This window comes from Lethenteron reissneri, chromosome 4 (assembly GCF_015708825.2).
Source record: "Lethenteron reissneri isolate LAM-NWPU_2019-01 chromosome 4, ASM1570882v1, whole genome shotgun sequence".
NCBI lineage: Eukaryota > Metazoa > Chordata > Hyperoartia > Petromyzontiformes > Petromyzontidae > Lethenteron > Lethenteron reissneri.
In genome coordinates this window covers 5,817,932-5,838,409 of record NC_083782.1, presented here as the reverse complement: position 1 = coordinate 5,838,409, position 20,478 = coordinate 5,817,932, and the positions used below count along the sequence as shown (strand labels likewise).

Below are 20,478 nucleotides of genomic sequence, written 5' to 3'. Positions count from 1 at the left end.
TTAAATAGTCGTTCGTAAAAGTTGAAGGCAGTATAGTACTATGGTAATAGAGCAAGTGTGGAATCACTGAACCGGAATTGATAGCTTGAAAGTGTAGTAGCTACTACACATATGTAGCTACTTTTACTGGTAGGAACCTCCTGGTTACACCGGCCCACAGGGGATTGTGTCCGTCGTGCAGGGAGGGGCTGGGTGGGGCTGGGTGGGGAGGGGCTGGTCACCCAGTGGTGCCCTTATAAAACTCAACGTTTAACCTACTCACGCCGGCTTGTGCCCGCCCTCACAGTCGGGCATATTTGCGGAATACACCACGCCGCCGTTGACCCTGGCCATTGACCGAGCAACCCAACGTTCCTACCAGCTCCAGGAATGTGTTTCTACGATGATAATCCGGCACTGCCCCCCCCCCCTCTCCATTGCTTCAACTGCCTCGCCGGGACGTGGAATCGAACCTGTGACCCTGGATCAAAAGTCGATCGTGCTTGCCACATCCCACCACGGGAACAGCACACGGTTTTGTCTTTGCATGTCAATAACAACCATGATGATACTTGGCGAGTAGATGATGGTTATATCTTGCTGCGGTTGTTGTTTTTGTTTTCTGTTGCTGCCGATTCTCATGACATTTTTTTGTTTACGGTGGTGGTGGTGGTGGCAATGGGTCGTCTTTTTCACACACAAACCAAAAAAAAAGAATTCCATCCACAAAATATTTATGCATCCATTTTTTTAATTGTATTACTATTATTCTTTACCAGACGGACGACGGAAATAATGAGTGAAACAATATCTTCCTCGTTTTTTTATATTATAAAAGTAAGAATGTTAGATCAAGTTATCGTGTAACCTGACGGTGCGTTGAGGTCAACGCGTTGATGACGCGTTGATTTCGACACGTGACAGTTGACACGTGACAGTCGACGCGTGCCGGTCGGTCAACACGTGCCAGTCATTCTACGCGTGCCGGTCAACGCGCCAGTCAATCCGTGCCAATCAACGCGTGCCAGTCAGTCAACGCGTGCCGATGCAGACACGACAAATGAACAGCAACAGCATGGGCCAAGCAGAAGCAAGGTGGGTAGGCGGGGGGGGAGGTTAGTCGGTACCACTCGGGGGGAATCGCTACCAGAATCCACCATGGGCAGAAGAAAGCCGAGCGTTCATTCGGAAGATTGCGTTCCATATGTACACACGCACACACGCGCGCACGCAACTCAATATATTCCTTTTCATACCGTCCCGTTAAGCGGGAGCGGCCACAGCGGTCGTGCGAAACGGTCGAAGCATTCGCCCCGCTTGCTGTTGCAGAGAGGTTGGCGGTTCGCATCCAGCAAGCCGCACCGGTTAATACTGCAGACGTATTAACTCGTAAAACTGCGTTTGCTGCTGCTGCTGCTGCGGCTATGCGCCGTCTGCTCAACTCACAGTAAACGCCAATGACCAACACCTCTCCCTCCACCACACCCCCTTCCGTGACATTTGAAAAAAGAAACCAGTAGTGGGGCCCATTGCGTGCTAGGTGTCCCGGGCCAGATTTTGCTATCATTTGATACAAAAAATTACCCCACCGCTAATTACAACATCGCCCTGCGCTCCTGCAGAATGTGCGCGTGTGTGCGCGAGAGATACGTCGCGCCTTGGCCACAGATTTCGCTCTATGATACCAAATGTGCTTACAATGATGCCGACAATGATGATGTTTCATTTCAGATTTACCCGCCTATAACAAGTCGATCAAACGATACACTGGGACGCTTCCTCCTCCAACGTCGTCTTTCCTCGAACAAAAAAACAAACCACGCCGACCTTGCTATCATAAATAATTCGCTATCTAGGAGATACAAAGCTTCAAGAAAATCATTGGTAGCATTGACCACCCCCAGGTGGTACCAAAAATCTATTTTTCGGGCCATGGGATTTGACATTTTTAGGAAGGCACAGATGGGGGGGGGGGGTCGCCATACAGAACCCCCATGGGGGGGGGGGGGGGTTGGGGGAGGCTTCTCAATTATTTTTTGAAGGTAAAGGTGCAGCCCCTGCACTTGCCTGCTCGCGCCACTGGCTGCCGGCGTTACGGGCCTCTCCGCTCAGGTGATCTCGACAGTTTCGACCTCGGGGAGGGCATTGCATTGGTCTACTCTTCCACGCCAGTCAGTTCGTCCTGGAAAGAGGTGGGGCGGCGGGGGGGGGGGTTACCCTCACTTTACCCCCCCCCACCGCCACACGCACCCACATGAGCGTGACCTTCCGAACGCCCGGCCGGGGGTGGCGGCATTTGACAAAGGTTGCCCGTCGTCGTGATCAGACTTCACACGACTCGCCTGCCCCGTGCCACGACATTGAACAGAGGCCGGTCGGCAATCTGGATTTAATTTAACTATATATATGTAATCTTCTCACCTTCCTTAACTCATTCCCGACGCGAGCATACTTGAGAGACAAGACCATCAACAAATCCTTACGTCATAGGTCCTGGGGTGGGGGGGGGGAGAGTCGGGGGGAGGGGGGCTAATCGATTGGGCGTGGAGACAATGATCGGTGCCGTTTTCGACATCGATTTCTTTTGATTTCCCCCTCCACACTCCCAGTGGTCACTTCCACAACGGTCACAGACGACGACGCCCAGAGAGGAGGGGCCTTAGAGGGGGCTGCGGCCCCCAGAGCCTCAGTCGTGGAAATTCCACATTCCTATGGCGGGGGTCGGCGGAGCGGGACAACAGCCTCTTCTCCCCCGCCGGACATTTACTGTCGAAGTCTCACAAAGTAGTACATCATTTACGAACTCCCGACGAAATGATGATGATGATGGTGTCGGTGTCAAAGCCCAGGCGGGGATTTGAACCTGTGACTCGGGAAGATGTCCATCCACAGCACAACGACGGTTGGCTTTCAACAAAGTGGTACTCAATGCGCACACTCCTGACGGACACAATTACGCTGGCGAGGTTGTAGGTTTCGTTCGCGAGCACCAATTAAGGTGGCCACGATACATGCGGGAGAGGCGGTGTGTGGCCAGTACCACGGACACACGGGACACCTTCGGCTTCCCGGCGCGTATACGTTCCACGGTGTCGCCGCGCTGCGCCACGGTGCTGCGTGGTCGATGCCGATTTCGCGCCGAGCCAACCTCGCCGCGGAGGTCCGATCCAGGTTTTTTTTTGGACGTGGCCACGAGTGGAACCCGAGTTCAGCAGGATGTGAGCACGTGCGCGCGGACATCTCCCCAACACACAGGTCCAGTCCAGTCACGCACGTCAGGCCAACAATGTCAGACCGGCGAACGAGGTTCGTCGTGTGGCCGGAACCACGCCCGGCCACTTTTCGTCTCTCCGGTGCCGATGTTTACACACCACGCCAGGTACTCATTTGAGGCCACGTCGACCTAGGGGAGGCCCAGGACCGGGTCAGATAATCGTCACTAGGTGGCGTTGGCCGCGAGCGGGAATCGAACCCGGGTGGTCGGGTTTCGTAGCCCAGCGCGCGAACCGCAACACACAAAACACTCGCACATTCACCTTGCGTCCTCCAGAGTGCGTTATAAATTCAAGTGGTTACTTAATCACTCCTCATTCACCAGGTCTCTCCTTCCACATCTCTCCTTCTCGTGTTTTTTATTTTGTACAAGGTGAGAGAATGAAGAAGCAGCAGCAGCACAACAACAACAACTACAAAGCAGAAACGGTCTCCGTGGCAACGAACGGCGGCACGATCCCGGCCCGAGGAGATGGAACGTCACCCGCCCGCGCTTCACTTCCCACCGAATATCCCCACCACGCAGGTCGACGGCGCGCAAGCGGCAGGAGGCACGGGCACAGCGAGAGAGAGACAGAGAGAGGAGGTATCAACTGGATGCGGTGCGTCGGGCGAGGGAGGGGTGTACGTGAAATTAAGCCGGAACCCCAAACCAAAACGCCACCGTCATGGGAATGTGTAACTTCTATAACCGGCTCGGGTTAGGCGGGACTCGCCGGAACGGAGAGAGGCGCGTGACGAGTGCGCAAAGGGAGCGGAGTTCCGTCGAGAGAGACTCCACTACTCGCCTGCGCGGGGGGTGGCATCGCGCCCGCGCGCCCCCACCACTCGTACGGCAAAGCGACGTCAAACAACGCAGCGACCGTCGAGAAAGAAGCAAAGGTCCTCATTCGTTCATTCATTCGCTGACAAGGGGGTCCCCCCCCTCCTCCTCCTCCTCCTCCTCCCCCCCCTCCTCCCCACCCTCCTCCCCCCCCTCCTCCTCCCCCCCCCTTATTCATTCATTGACCGCGAAATAACTTCGCAAAACTTTCGCCGCCACCGAAGTTTGGTATTTGCTGGCGGGCGCACGCACGGGAACGGATCGATTTGCGCTTCTTTGTAGCGAGTGCAGCTCCCTGCTGTACGTCCCCGCGGTCGTGCCGTGTTCGGCGCGACGTCCGACGTTGAGGCACTAGCGGCTCGCGTTGCTGCTTCGATGAAAGAAAGAAAAAAATAATTGCGTCGAGAAAATCTACATCAAGAACCGGCGCGGCCGAGTCGGCAGCGCCGTCTGAACGAGCGAGCGAGAGGGCGAACGAGCGAGCGAGAGGGCGAGCGAGCGAGTGAGCGAGGGAGCAAGAGGGCGAGCGAGTGAGTGAGCGAGCGGCTCAGTTCACGACGCAGCCCCAGCACGCGGAGCGGAGCGTGGGGTTCGTACGACGGCCAGCGGGGCGATGATGGGCGGGCGGGCGAGCAATGTCGCCCTCTAATACTGCGACACAGTGGACGACACCGACGCACAGACAAAGAGCACCATTTTTGTAAGGGGGGGGGAGAAAAATATCTACCGTGTTAGTTTTGCATCCATTAAACCATCCGCCAGCTCATATATGTCTATAATTATCATTATTATAATTCATATCAGCACGACTATCATTCACCGTATTCTCCCGCATCATAAGACGCTCCGGAGAGCGTGACCGAACCCACGTACAAAACTTGCGCCCGATGCGTCTATAAAGTTCAACAAATCTGGTCACGCACTCCCCCCCCCCAAAATTTTACTTTAAACTTCACAGGGGTGGGGTGGGGGGGGGAGCGGAGGGGTTGGTGCCCCTCGATCTGGAGAATGCGGGTATCAAACTGACACTCAGAAAGTTTGCCAAGCATCCACCGGGCCCGCAAAAGACGATTGTATCGCAGGGCGAGAGCTCACCTCGGACGTTGTTGGCCGGACGGATGGACGGATGGACGAACGGACGGACGGACAGACGGAGGGGATGGATCGACGGAGGGACAGAGACACAGAGCGACGGAGGGACAGAGACGAAGGGACGGAGAGACGTTTCTTGGCGGACGATGCGCGAGGGATGGGTAGAGGCCACGGCGGCACGGCCGCCGCTATATTTTTTTTTTTTCCCCGGAATCTTTCGCAGGGGATAATCTCGCACCCGGTTCTTGGGATCACCGGACCCAGAGCCGACTAAACTCCCGATGGACAGAGAAAAATACATCTAAATAACTCGGGACGTCAACATGCCATCCCACCCATCGCTACGATGACCTCTGACCTGCACCCCCCCCCCCGCCTCCCGCTCATTCGTTTTGCACGCGACGTACCGCGTCAAAAACAAAATCGATTTGGCAAATCAGCTTTGTTTCCGGTTTCCAAGCATAAGCCGTGCACCCCCACCCCATCCCCACCACCACGACTTGGCCTGCAACGCTGGAGCCCAACCTGCCACGAGAGCCACGCAGGTGACGGTGGTGATGGTGGTGGAGGAGGGAGCGATTGGCGGGCGTCGTGCGATGGCGTTCAACGATTGCCGGGTAAGAGCGAGAGGCTTGACACCTCGGACCAAGTCGACGCCGGTACGACCGCACGGCGAGCCGCGAGCGCCGACCTCGGTTCAGCAAATAACCACGGGCTCACCCACTGCCGCTTCATCCTGGCGATCACCTCTTTATTCCGTCCACCAAACGGTTAACACGCGCACGGGCACCCCCCGCCCTCGTTATCATCGTCAGCTCGCCCCTCCCGCGTCACATCCCAGCACCCCCCCCCCCCGTCCCTTCTCTCTACACCGTGACGAGGTTTCGGGGCGCGCGTCATAAATAATATTTAGGGGGGGGTGGGGGGGTTGTTGTTGTTCGGCTCCCCCACCAGTGTTGTTGGGTCGTGGTAGGAGTCGTCACCGTTTCTTCATTGCCATCGTCATCGTCACTGTGGTCGTCACTTCGTGGTCACAACCTCCTCTGCAGTCGCCATCGCTATCGTCGTCGTCGTCAATACCTTCGTGCGCAGTCCCGGTCATTAACGCAATTGTCGCTATCAACGTTGTTTTTATTATTATTATCATCGTCGTCGTCATGTTGGTCATCGCTGTCGACCTTGTCATTAACGATCGCAGTCCTCGTTATTGCCGCCGTCAGCCTCAGTCGTCGTCTGTCGTAATCATTGACGTCGTCTTCATAGTCGTCGTCATTGTCGTAAAAAACATCTCAATCTTTGTGGTCATTGTCAATATCATCGTTGTCGTCATCATCCTCAGCGCCATCATTGCTGTCATGCTTATCGCCATCCTCATCGTCACGGTCATCGTCATCATCCTGCTCCCGAGTGACATCATCGTCACATCGGTTGTGACCGCGATCCTCGTTGTCACCAAAGTCATCGTCGTCATCGTCGTTGTCATCGTCGTCATCGTCGTCATTGTCACCCCTTACCATTATCTACACTGTTAACGTCAACGTCGTCATCATCATGCCCATCATCACCATCGTCGTCATCGTAGTCTCAAGCCGGTCACGCCCGCGGAACTTTCCACGTAACGACGACGACCGCACGGAGGGCTCCTCCCCCCTCCTCACTGGGCCTTGTGCTTGCCGTTGAGCTGCCCGTTGGTGACGTTGCCGTTGGCGACGTGGTGGTGGTGGTTGTCGTCGTGGCGACGGCGGTACCCGTCGCCGCCCGCCGCGCCCGCCTCCAGCTTCTTGGGCGGGCGGAGGCCCTTGGTGTAGGCCTGGTACCAGAAGTTGAGGAAGAGGATGAGGAAGACGAGGCCGTAGACGAAAATTATGTAGAGGAAGATGGGGTAGTTGTAGGGGCAGTCCTTGAGGAAGAAGAACTGGGCGATATGGGCCTGCACCAACACGAACTGCACCTGTACGCCAAGAGGGGGTGGGGGGGGGAAAGGTCAACGGGCAGAGGTCACAAGCGGGAAGTCGTCGGTCCCATCGCGACCCTGCCGTCGCCTGTTGTATATTTGGAGTACGCGTGTTCTCTCTCTCCCTGTGGTCGCGTGGATTTTTTTCCCTCTGGGTCCTCCAGCTTTTTCTCCTCCAGATTTAGAATGAACGTCACGTGTTTTGAGTTATTCGACTGCTGTACGTTTACACGCGATAAGCCACTTCGTTGAGCTATCATTTGTGACCAGGTCGCTTCTGAAAAGAGCTTTACAGCTCAGTGGGCCTTGCCTGGTAAATAACAGTTGTATCTTCTTGGTTCTTTCCGTAAAGTCACGTAGAATGGAAATAATAAAATAAAAATAAAACATTAAATATTTTATTACCGAAAGAACCAAGAAGATGAATCCCTGCAGTCACAAAAGCTTTAAATCGAAACATAGTTGTAATCTTGATTTGAAGCTTTCGTGACAGCAAGATTCCATACTCTTTAGTTCGTTCGGTAAAGTCACGTAGATAGAAAAATCTAATTTAAATTAATAAATCACGACGTTTCGATCGCAACACAAGCGGTCGTCCTCAGGCGGAAAAAATAATCCAGCAGTGGAACTGCTGAACCAGCTTCCCCCGCTTGCTTGCCCATCACCACATCTATAACCTTGTTGTAATGGCTCTCTCGCGGGTTCAGCAGTTCCACTGCCGGATTATTTTTTCCGCCTGAGGACGACCGCTTGTGTTGCGATCGAAACGTCGCGAATTATTATTTTTTGTTTTATTTTATTTTTCTACCGACGTGACTTTACCGAAAGAACCAAAGAACACAGTTTTAGTAGTATTCAAGGTGCACCCACACACACAAAAAGACAAAGATCCCCCTTATAGCCTGAACAGACTGTTAAGGGCAAGTGCTGGTAGTAAGCATCTATGAAGGCCGGCAAGGCACACAAGGGGGTGGGTGAGCAGCACCACACCCGACCGCCTTTGTCTTCCCAGTGGCGATGTTTACACACCGCACCAGGTCATTTGAGGCTGAGTCGACCGAGGGGAGGCTCAGGACTGGTTCAGATAATCGCAACTGGTGTTGACCGTGAGCAGGCATCGAACTCTGGTGGCCAGGTTCGTAGCGCAGCGTGCTAGCCACTGCCACTACCGCTCCCCCAACGCACACAACAATAACAACCATTTGCCACTAAGTGGCGGTGACGTCACCACGGCGCTTGCGCCAGGCTGTGCGCACACTAAGGCCACGTGAAGTGTCGAACACCCGCCGGCAGGAGGTCACGGCCGATGCACCACCTGTGCAAACTTCCTGTGTTTTAGCCACCCGGCGCTCCGGTGTTGTTGCGAGTGTCACGTCTCTGCCCTCTGCTGTTGATGAAGTGTGACTGCCTCCAACTGCCCAGTAGCGTCCTTCACAAGCCTCCTCCAGAGGCCGATCTTGACACCGCTGGTACCAGTCGTCGGCAAGTCCACTCAGCTCCACATTTTCCCGGAACCACATCACTCCATCTCTTCTCCGCACACGTTTATCCCCCTCTATACGACCAAACAAAAGCTGTTTAGGCATCTGGTGGCTGGGCCTGCGGATTTCATGACCCAGCCAACGCAACCTTGCCTGCCAGAGGAGCTCACCGATGGGACTTTGTCCAGATCTTTCAAGGAGTTTTGAGCTCCTCACACAATCCAGCCTGGTTAAACCCAGGATGTATCGTAGGCATGCCAGCCTAAATGTTTCTAACCGGCGAAGATGTTCCATTAGGGGGGTCCACGTTTCACAAGCGTAGAGAAGGGAGGGCATGACCGTGGCCGAGAAGATCCCGAAGCTTCGTGTCGAGTGACAGACCAGGTAGCTTCCACACAGCTTTACGCAACCAATGAAGAGAAAACGCCGCGCACACACACGCGCACAGGTACGGGCGTGCACGTACCAGCTGGATGACGGTCATGTATTTTTTCCACCAGATGTACTTCTGGTAGGCGGGTCCAGCGGCGGCGAGTCCGTAGTAGCTGTACATGATGACGTGCACAAACGAGTTCACCATCCCGTGGAAGGAGCCCAGCCCACCTGCACGCGTTCACGCACACAAAGATCATGGGACCTCCTTTGCCAGTACCAAAATGTGGGAATAGGTTTTCCCCTTTTTTCTGGCAGCAAAACAGGTGGACCAATCGGTTTCAAAGACAATGCATATATTATCAGAGTATGTTTTTTGTTTGCATTCTGACCAAGTATTGTGGTTAATGCAGACATGATTCCTTGAAAAGGGTTTCAGTTTGGTGTTTTAACATCTTAACACCTGTTTTGTTGCAAGAAAAAATGGGAAAACATATTCTCACAGACAAAGATCCCCATATAGCCTTAACTGACGTTTGGGGCAAGTGCTGTGAAAGAGAGCATCTGCGAAGGCCGGCACGGCGCACGAGGGGATGGGGGGGGGTGTTAACACCACGCCTTCCCTACTGGCGATGTTTACACACCACACCAGGTGCTCATTTGGAGGCCGAGTTGACCTCGGGGAGGCCCAGGACCGGTTCAGATAATTGTCGCTGGTGTTAGTGGCCACGAGCGGGAATCGAACTCGGGTCGCCGGGTTCGTAGCGCAGCGTAGCGCTGACCGCTTCGCCACCGCTCCAATCCACGTGCACCCTGGTACATGCTGGGTTGCTTGTAAAGGTGGGTACGGCGCTTGTGGCGGCGAGGACTGGGTGGTGTGGCCGGATCGACGCACGCCTGCGTGTGCTCTTGTCCGCTTACACGTTCGAACAACAGCGGTCCTCCGACAGTCCAGTTCCGTGTTCCCGCAATTGAACGTGTAAACACCGTGCTGCGGATCTTCGCGAGCAGACTCAACGCGCCATTTTCAAAACGCAAATTTTATTTGCGCAAAAATATTTTCGATTTCCCGCTGCGATGCAGTTGTTTTAGTTCCGATTTCTAGGTCGCTTCATCGCCGTTAACGAGCTGTAAGCCGTCGCTCCTGGCTGATTCGGCAACACACGGATGGGGGGGGAGGGGGGGGGGTGCCGCTCGTGCGAACGATGCAGTTCTTTGTCCGTCGCGTTCTCACCACCGCGCCGAACGAAAATAAACTCGGAATACCCTCGCTGCACCCGGCGACCTGGAATCGAACCCAGGGGGTTTCATCAGCGCTCCATCAGCGGCTTCCCGGAGCCACTCCTGTCCCACCACCCCCCTCCCCCCAGAATCGGCGGTCGACAAAACCGATTCGCCCGACAGCGGGCAACACGGACGTCGTTGCGTTCGACGCAAGTTTATTCGAAGCAAAAAACATCGCGACGCTTTAAACCTTTCGACCACGGGCCGCCCCCCCCCCCCCCTACCTCTTGGCGACACTCACCGGGAGCAAACTTGACCCCGAACCACCAGGTCCAGGGCATGATGGTGTGGTGGTACACGTGCAGGAACGTCACCTGCGCATTCCTCTTCCGCAGGACGAAGAACACCTGCTCGGACCGCGCGCAGGGGAAATCGGGCAGCCGGGGTCAGAGGGGTCGCGGGGTCAGAGGGGTCGCAGGGGTCGCGGGGTTTGGGAAATTCTGCCTTAAAATGTTAGAATGGTTAGCATGGTTAGCGTTAGGGGTAGGGTCTGGTTGGCTAGTGTGGTTGGGTTTAGTATTAGTCTGGTTGGCAGGTGCGGTTAGTTTTCGGGACTGGTTGAATAGCGTGATTGGCCGGTGTAGTGAGCGGTCGGGGGGGGGGGGGTCCTCCTTATTCTCACCGTGTCGAGAAGTTCAATGAACTTTGAGAAGTAGAAGAGCCAACAGGTCCACGCCATCTGTGGGGGAGAGCGAGAGAGAGTGTGGGGAGAGAAGGGAGAGAGTGTGGGGAGAGGAGGGAGAGAGTGCGGGGAGAGGAGGGAGAGAGTGCGGGGGGAGTGGACAAAGGCGACTGTTAAAAGCTTCCGATGTACGGGCCTCCATGCGTACGTAAAATTGGAACGGGAAGGAGTTCTGTTAATTTCGCTTAACAAGCATGACCCACTTGACCGACTGCTCCGGTGTCTTTTCTCGCGCGCTGCTGAACAATAAACCCTCGATATGGACACGGACAAAACGCTCTCTAGATGATTCGAAAACACGTGTGCAGCCCTTTGCCTGCGTTACCGATGGATGTACGTACGTGTAGCGTTCCAAATTCGAGACACCAGTTGGAGGTACTCTATTTGCGGCCTTCGGGGATAACTCCAAACTGGGTCAGGACAGCCAGCACGCTGCCAGACCCACACGGCTGCAGAGTGGAGACGATCACGACGACGACTACAGCACGACCAGTTCCATTCCCTACCGCAGCAGCAGCCCCGACTGAGTCGGAGCTCGCCGCCTTATAGAGTGAAGGGCGTGGCCAGGCTGCACCCTCGCCCCCCCCCCGCCCCCCTCTGGATCCCCCAGATTGCTCCGTGCTTTGCCCACAGGTGCAACTCGTAGAACGGACTGTTACCCCCGATTCTATTGTCTGCTAATCGCCCAGCGACACGAGCTCCAGTGACTCATCCTACGTCACTACACACGCATGTTGAACTTCTCTCGCACCGTGCGTAGCCAAAGTGCTAATCGGAGGTGCGGGGGGAGGACAACAAACTAAACACAAAGTCCTCCTGAGCCATGGTCCGTGCCGGTCATTGGCGGGGGGGGGGGGGGCGGCGGTGGGGATGACCACGCTGGTTCAGGAGCCAAAAATGCAGCGACGGCTCCCACAATGCAATGTGGGCCGGGTCGTTGCTGACCACCGTGCCCCCTACTGGACACCCGTGAGAAAGGAAGAGCTTCATAGCTCATCGGATTCCAACCAGGACAAATAAAGACTTCGATTCCAGCGTGGCCGTGGGGAGCTCAGTATGGCCGTGCTGCCGCCAGAGGGCGCCACGTTGTTTCGTTTCTTCTCCGTGGTGGCGAGATCTTAACTACTTTGCCAGGTATGCAGGAGGTTCGTGGGTTCAGTCCCAATTGATGGCGGAGCCAGGATTTTCAGGTAGCAATGAAAAATGATAGAAGAGTTGTTGGTAAGTAAGGAGTTGTTAGTAAGTAAGGACTTGTCCCTTGCTTTTTATTCGACGCGTGTGCGGCGATGGCGCAGCCATCGATCGAGTGTCGAATTCGAACCGCGACGTGTGATCGGCATCGCGCTCGCTGAAGGTGAATGCCTTCAGGGAAGTCGTGCACTGTGTATACGCAACTGCGCACAATTCGTGCGGGAACGGACGTATGGGGGGGGGGGGGCGGGAGGGGAGGGGAAGGATTGAATTAGAGAACAGCTTTGCCGTTACTTTTTGCCAATTATGGACTCGGATTATTGTCCTATCATCTCAGAGTCCCTGGCACGTAATAATATGCTACACAGTGGCAGTGGGGGGTCGCAAAATTCCGATTTATTACTAATAAACCTGAATGATCCGATCGAAATCCCTAATTTCGATCGGATAATTGGGGGGCACGTGCCACCCCCCCCCCCCCCCCCCCCCCCCCCCCCCACTGTATGTATTTGGAGTTTGCATGTTTTTCCTCTCCCCGTGGTTGCGTGAATTTTTGTCCGATTCCTCCGGTTTTCCCCTCCGCATTTATAATCAACGCCAGTTGAGAGTATTTGGCTGCTATAAATGTCCACGTGATAAGAGACTTTGCCGAGCTGGCAATTGTGGACAGGTCGCTTCTGAAATGGAGCTAGCAAGCTCAGTGGGCTCTACCTGGCAGAATAAAAACGAGTTTAGGTTTTAGATTAACTTCTTTCGTGCGGCAGGAGCGAAACGTAACAGTTGTTGGAACGCGTTGTAGTTGAACGCTAAGTTTGTTTCAACCGATCCGAGGATTGCAGCGATACCGCCACGATGTTGATGGGGGCGGCGCGGTGGTGAGACGTTATCTCCCTCGCCTTGTATGCAGGAGGTTGTGGGTTCGATCCAGACCCCCGCGATGCCCGTATATTTGGAGTTGGCATGTTCTCACCGCGGTCGCGTGGATTTCTCCCCTCCACGTTCAGAATCAACGTATCTGAACCGGTGCCGAGTCTCCCTTGGGGTCGGACTCGGCCTCAAGTGGCGTACTTGCTGCGGCGTGTACACATCAGCCAAGGCCGTGATGTTGGCCACTCACCGCCAGCACTTGCCCCACCTGGCCTGCGAGAGGCTACACGGCACGGGAGGGGATCTTTGCCTTTTGTACGAGCGTCAGCGAACACGGGCAAGCGGAGTGGGAGGGGGGGGGCTAATAGACTTTGACGTGTACATCTTGACCACTGGGCAATGCTATAAAAGGGGGCGTTGGGGGTCCGCGTTGTCGAATGCGACGACGGATCCTCGCACGCGAGACGACGGACACAGCCCGGGATTGTCTCCACCGCTCCACACTCATCGGCATCCTCTTTAGAAACTCCGCCACACCTCAGCCAAACCAAAGCCCCCCCCCCACCGCTCCCTACCGCCCCTCCCCCCCCCGCGGCTCAGTCAGAATTACACAACAAGCCACCACCACCACCACTACCCCTTCATTTATCTGCCAACTGCACCCTACCCCCTCTCGCCTACCCCACCCCCCCCCCACGGCTACAACCACCGACGAGCCAAATTAAAAAAAAACTCCGAAACAATCAATTCTTTCTCGCTGTACCGGAAAGAGAGCAACAGACTCCCCTCTCTATGTTTTATATATTTTTTAAATTATTATTTAGTGATGAACCCCCCCAACCCCGCACCCCCCCCCCCCCCACCACCACAACCCCCCCCCCCCCCGCCCTCCCCAACGTGAATTCCGTGCCAAACGAGTCTAAAGACAGTGCATGGCTGTGATCAAAACAAAAAAAAATCTACCGCGGGCTGCCTCGGCCAATCATCACCACCACTATCCCCGGGGTCGATAAAATAAACACCACTTTGTGTGCGGGGTAGGGGGGGGTCAACAGGCGGTTGTCATCCCCATTGATACGTTTGCCCCCGGCGTACGAATAGTCATCCAGCAGTGGAGTGATGGTGGTGCTGTAGATTATTTTCACTGCGATTGTTACGACGAAGGACGGCAAGATCGATCGCCGCGGTGCATCGACACATTGATCATCTCGCTTCCCCGGGACTTGCGTCGTAAACAACAACAACAACGCAAAGAGAGGCCCGTCACGAAACTGCGACCGCTGGCAACTTCCCTCGGGAAGCACCGACAACCATGGCAGCGCCTCAAGACGAACCCAACTTGCCATGTCCCAAAAGGATCGGCCCAAGGACATCGGGAGACATTCGAGAAGGGAATTTTTTCGTTAGTTATTGGCAGTGACAGGCGACATCCTAAATATGTCATAAAAATCTCTCTCGCTCGTATCTCCAGATTCCTTGGGCCGATTCTGCAATAACGGACGCCCCTTACACCCCCCCCCCCCCACTGCCCCCCCCCCCACCCCCCGTCTCACGCCAGCGCGAAGCAATCTCACATAAACCACCCACCCACCCCACCGGCCTGCACACCGGGCCGTGGCAAGCGAGGCAACGATTGCCAAGAGATGGCGGTGGTAACGGTGGCAGTGATGGTGGCGGTGGTAGTGTAGTGGTGGTGGTGGTTGCAGCAGTGGGTGGCTGTGATGGTGGCAGTAGTGGTGATGCTCGTGATGACGGTAGTAGTGACAGCGATGGTGGCAGTAGCGATGGTGCAAGTGGCGGTAGTGGTGGGAGCATTGATGGTAGTGGCGATGGTGGCGGTAGTGGAGGTGGCATTGGTGAGGGTTGTGATGGTGGCCTTAGTGGCGGCGAAAGTGAAGGTGGCAATGGTGGTGGTTGGAGATGGTGGTGATGGTGGCGGCGATGATGGTGGCGGTAGGAGTGGCAGTGGCGGTGGAGGCGACGCTGCCGTGAGCTGGCTCAGCAGATTACTCGCTAATCGGCTCCTGGGCTCAAATCCCAGCAGCTCAGTCCCCCGCCCCCCGCATCGCCACCCCCCCTCGTGCCCCCGCTCCATCTAAAGCTAATTAGCATCCCTCTCCTTTCATTCACCCTTCGCTTTAGATCCTTCACTCAATCCTTCCCCCCCCTCCCCCCCCCCATACGTCCATTCCCACACGAGCGCCACCCCCAACGCGGTTTCGGCGAGTCCAAGCGCAGCGCGGGTTCATTTTTGTACCGGTTCCCGGGTCTCCCCTAGGTCGACTCGGCCTTGAACGATCACCCGGTGCGGTCCGTGTAAAAAACATCAGTACACAGGGGAGACAAAGGCGACCGGGGGTAGGTCGTGTCACACCACCCCCTGGTAGGCATTACCGGTCTTCACAGGTTGCTCGGTAAGCACACTTTCCCTGAAGGTCTGTGTTGGATACATCATGTGCGCGTGTGTCACTCACCCTGACGGCCTGTGGAGAGTTTGAGAAGTCGACGAGGTCACACCGGTACGTGTAGCCAGTAGCCCAACCCGACATCAGGAACTGGAGGGATGCAAAGACCGACAAATCTCATGAGTTTGTGTTTGCGTACAATTCTAAGTGGCCTTATTATGGATGATCCACCCCATGGCAGGCCCACGGGCCTCTCCCCGAGGGCTTTTCCCCTCGGGCCCAAGCACCTCTCCCGGCCTGGTCATTAAAAACGCTCAGTATTGGACCTTATCTGGTAAAATAAGTAAAAATGTTTAGTTTAAAATAATTGTTTAGTTGTCACGTGGTTCTGTGGCCACGTGGGCCGACGTCCTCCTGCCATGTAACATCGACGTACATACACGTGCAATCATTTAATTAATTAGTTATCTTACGTATAGCCTGAATAGACTGTTGGGGCAAGTGCTGTTAGCAAGCCACCTTTGAAGGCCATCATGGCACACGAGGACGTGGGTGGCCAGCACCACGCACGGCCGATTCGTCTCCCCCAGTGGCGATGTTTACACACCGCACCAGGTACTAATTTGAGGCCGAGTCGACCTAGGGGAGGCCCAGGACCGGGTGTTGGCCGCGAGTGAGCGGGGATCGAACTCGGCCCGCCGGATTCGTAGCGCAGCTGCGTCTGCTGCTACACTACCACCGCCCCCCCCGCCCGCCACTCACCTCGTAGCACAGGTAGATGGAGAAGACGACCATGGCGGCGTTGTAGGCGACGAGGGCGCCCTTGAGCTCGAAGGGCTTGCGGTTCTCCATGAGGCGCGGGCCCAGGCGCTTGACGAAGTAAACGTAGGCCGCCAGGATCACCGTCTGCAGCAGCGGCGACGACATGAGCGGCCAGTCGGCCACGCGGGGGTCTGGTGGGGGGGGGGGGGGGGGACACGTGCAAGAGTTACGGAGAGACACGGGGATCATGCGCACGCACGCGCGTTTAGTATTGCGATGATATTTTATGGAGGTGTTGGGTGGGACACGTGGGATTCGTGTGGATGGACACGGGACGCATGGAGAGACGTGGAGGTAGCAATGGGATTCGTGGGGGTGCTTGGAGACTTGGACAAAGATCCCCACCCCCCCCGATTGCCTTAACAGACCTGTTGGGGCAAGTGCTGTTAGAGAGTAGCAGCATCTATGGAGGTCGACACTGTGGCACAAAAAAGAGGTGGGTGGCCAGCACCACGCCCAGCCGCTTTTGTCTCCCGAGTGGCGATGTTTACACACCGCACCAAGTAGTCATTGGAGGGCGATTCGAAATAGGGGAGGTCCAGGAAAAGTTCAAACTATCGTCACTGACGCATACACACGGCGAAAATGGAGATGGACACACGGTAAAATGGTGGACGCACGTACACCGGTGACGCATGTACGAGAGTCTGTCCTGGTCCTCCACTAGGTCGACTCGGCCCTAAAAAAAACATGTCACATCCATCATCGACGCCTATCGATCCGGCTCCTCCGGCGTTTACCTGCATCCTTGATCCAGTTCTGGTATGCCCTCGTGGCGTCGGCGGTGAGTGCCGTGAGCATGGCTGGACCTGGCTGGACTGGACTGGACTCTGCTGGACTGGACTGGACTCTGCTGGACTGGTGTTGGAGTTGGCTGGACTGGATTCAGCAGGACTGGACTGGACGCGACTTGGTCAGTGCTGGGGCAGCTTCAAGCCGACTCCGGTCCGATCACGTTGGGACGAGAAGAATCCCGACGGGCTTGGGATGGACTGGATTGACACGGCGTGGTCTCTGTAGGCACACAAAAAAAGACAAAGATCCCCCATATAGCTTTAGACTGTTGGGGCAAGTGCTAGCGAGTACATATGAAGGTCAGCACGGCACGCGAATGGGTGGGTGGCCAGGACCACGCCCGGCCGCCTTTATGTCCCCAGGCTGCGATGTTTACACACGGTACCAAGTACTCATTTGAGGCCGAGTTCACCTAAGGGAGGCCCAGGACCGGTTCAGATAATCATCGCCGGTGTTAGCCATGAGCGGGAATTGAACCCGGGTCACCGGGTTCGTAGCGCAGCGCGCTAACCTGCTGCACCACCGCTCCCCACAGGCGCAGACACACGGACACAGACACACGGACACACAAGTCGTCACGATCAGCAGCCGCGGCAACAGAAGCCGTGGCCTATCCACTGCTGGATGAAGGCCCCGCTCAAAACCGCCGCCGTCCCAGCCCCGCAGCGTGGCGATTCCACACGGCCTCGCCGCTCCATCTCCGCGAGACCGGCGGTCGCTCTCTCCCGGATGTGTTCCATCCCCTTATTAGGGCGCCACGGTGGCGAGATGTTAAAGATGTTAACTAGCTCGCTCGGTATACAGGAGGTCGTGGATTCGATCCAGACCCCGACACCTGTATTTATTTGGCCGCATGGATTTTTCTCCAGGGTTCCTGCGGTTTTTCCCCTCCGCATTTCGGATCGGCCGCGGTAAATTTCCACGTGACGACAACCCCACTTTGTTGAGCCCATCAAATTGTGGCCATGACGCATTCCTGCCCGAGCCGCACCCCATTTCGCTTTTGCCCCCAACGAGCTCGGGATGACGTTGTCAGGTCTGCACGGCAACGCCTCTCCCCGCTCCCTTCTGCACCAGTCTCTCCCGGGGAGCCCTCCTGCCCAGATCGACTTTCGTAACCCCGGATTGAGTACCGTAGTGTCCCGGTTCGAGAGTGCCAATAACATCGCCATTGGGAGAGACAAAGATGGCCCCACGGGGGGGGGGGGGGGGGGGAAGCACGGTTCTGACCACACCACCATCTCCCTTCCCGCGTGTTTGTTGCGCGACGGCCTTCAGCAGGTGCTTGCCAAGAAGCGTCCACCCACAAGCCCGCACTTGACCGGCGTGGTGAAGTACGGTCAAACGAGTACACCCGGTGACGGGGCACGCGGGAGGGGCTTTCGTCCAGCGGTGGATTGACGAGCAGATGTACAGTGCACGGTTACATAACCAGGATGGAGGCAATGATAAAGCAAATTGAGAAATGCACTTTTTTTTGGAGAAAACGGCCCGTGACACACAAATCGCCAGGAATGTGCCCGATCTGGTGGCGTCTCGCAAGCCAAAGCAGAGTCGAGCCCGAGATCATCGTGCACGGGACGGGTGCTGGAGGCGGCGGCTGCTGCTGCCGCTGCTAATGCACGCCGGGTACACGTGCGGCAGCCAGAGGGCGGTGCGGCACAATTCATTCAATTTATTTTTTGAGTGACCACTTGCTCCCACCCCCCCTCTCCTCCCCCCCACTAAAGGAGGGCATCTCAACAATGCGCAGTGGACATTGAACGGATGTAGTCCAGACCTATAAAATAGAGATGCACGCATTTTTAAAATATATAAAAATGAGGGGGTGGTGGAGGGGACGCAAGGAAAAATCTAAAAAAAGGAAAGAATGAGGCCTTGGCAGAGTTTGACCGAACTGCTCGGCGCTCTGCGGCCAAATCGGAGGGCCGGCGGTCGAGCGATCCAGATTCTTAGAAGCCACAAAGTCGAGAAGGCCCCGGGACACACCTAACTACCGCCCAGCGCGGAGCGGCGAAACATTCCAGGTTGTGCTCGCAGGGCCTGCGGCCTGAGGAGCGCAAGGTGTGCATCTACCAGTCATACTTAGTTCTTTCGGTAAAGTCACGTAGGTAAAAAATGAAATTAAAATTAATAAAATTAAAACAATAAAAAACTAAGAATCACGACGTTTCGGAGGCAACACAAGTCTCCGTCATCAGGTGGGACTGTCACAGCCAGATTTTACCTACGTGACTTTACCGAAAGAACTAAGAGTATGAATCCTTGCAGTTACGAAAGCTTCAAATCTAGAACTCTGCAAGTCATTGCAGGAACTTCCGCTGTGTGCGATAGCCGACTGGTTAGCCAGTCGGTGTTAGACCGTACATTCCACGCTCGCTCCCAAGTCGACGCTCCCCCCACCTGCAAACCTGCACCCCGCTCACCAGAGCGGTGAAGTATGGTCAAATTTTTACAGAGGAGACCCCCCACCCACCCACCTCTGCACGGGCGTGAAAAAAAGGTGGGGGGGGGGGCACTCCTCATCCAGCAGTGGATCGGACACGGCATTTGTCCCCCCGCAGCAACGCCACCGCGCCCAGGCCGCTTCACTCACGGCGCACGTTAAAGACCTTGCGACGTCATCAGCAAGGGCGTGGTGGTGGGAGGGGGGGTGGTGGTGTTGGTGGGGGTGGTGGTGGTGGTGGGAGGGGGTGGTGGTGTTGGTGGGGGTGGTGGTGGTGGGAGGGGGGGGAAGAGGGGGTGGTGGTGGTGGGAGGGGGGGTGGTGATGAGGGTGCGACAGTGCCGCCGTCCAATTTTTTTTGGCACGGTTTTAATAATTCCACCGCAGCTTTATCTTAACTGGTTTGGGAGACCAATCACAAACCGCGACAATAGTAATACTGCTGCTGCTGTTCCACGCCACCGGCTTCACTTCACGGCGGCCGTCAAGGATGCCGTGACGCCATTCGCAAGAGTGCCGGCGGGTGTCGTGGGTCCGAATTTTTCACAAAATTGTAAAACGCCGCCGCCGATTGTTCAACCGGGATCACGCTGCAGAGCGAGTCTCCCAAGTGGTAAAATCCATGGTGTTTCTTTTTTTTCTTGGGGTTCAATCGCGCGAATTATAAAAGTTGTCGTTAAACGCGTCGCCGCCCGGCACAGCCAATAAGTTATCTGGTTCAGCACGAACCGGTTGTGTGCGTGGGAGAATAAACTCACAAGGCGTCTCTGGTAATTACAACCAGCCTCATCAGGCGACTGCCAAAAAGCTGGCGGGTTTAGCGGACACTTTCTCATTTACGCGATCAAACCCAGCAGAAACCTATTGTGGACAAATACCAGCTCGCGAAAGCCTACGCGTTAAGCGGAATAATACAAATAACATTTTATTTAAAAAAGAAAGTCAACTCGCGAAACCCTTCGAGCACAGCTGCCGACGAAGCCACCTGTGTATGTATGCTGAACTTCTTTCGT

General features: G+C 55.6%; 1 protein-coding gene across 1 annotated transcript in view; it reads right to left on the bottom strand.

Moving 5' to 3' along the window:
- Positions 1-712: 712 nt before the first annotated feature.
- Positions 713-20,478, bottom strand: part of ELOVL7 (ELOVL fatty acid elongase 7) — a 50,509-nt gene continuing 30,743 nt past the window's right edge. Inside the window, exons 2-8 of the mRNA XM_061563710.1 lie at positions 16,966-17,239; positions 16,166-16,356; positions 15,473-15,553; positions 10,881-10,937; positions 10,500-10,605; positions 9,069-9,205; positions 713-7,118 (exon numbers count right to left, since the gene is read on the bottom strand). Of these exons, the coding sequence (XP_061419694.1) occupies positions 6,822-7,118; positions 9,069-9,205; positions 10,500-10,605; positions 10,881-10,937; positions 15,473-15,553; positions 16,166-16,356; positions 16,966-17,026 (930 nt within the window). The 5' untranslated portion in view covers positions 17,027-17,239 and the 3' untranslated portion in view covers positions 713-6,821. The remainder of the gene's footprint in view (positions 7,119-9,068; positions 9,206-10,499; positions 10,606-10,880; positions 10,938-15,472; positions 15,554-16,165; positions 16,357-16,965; positions 17,240-20,478) is intronic.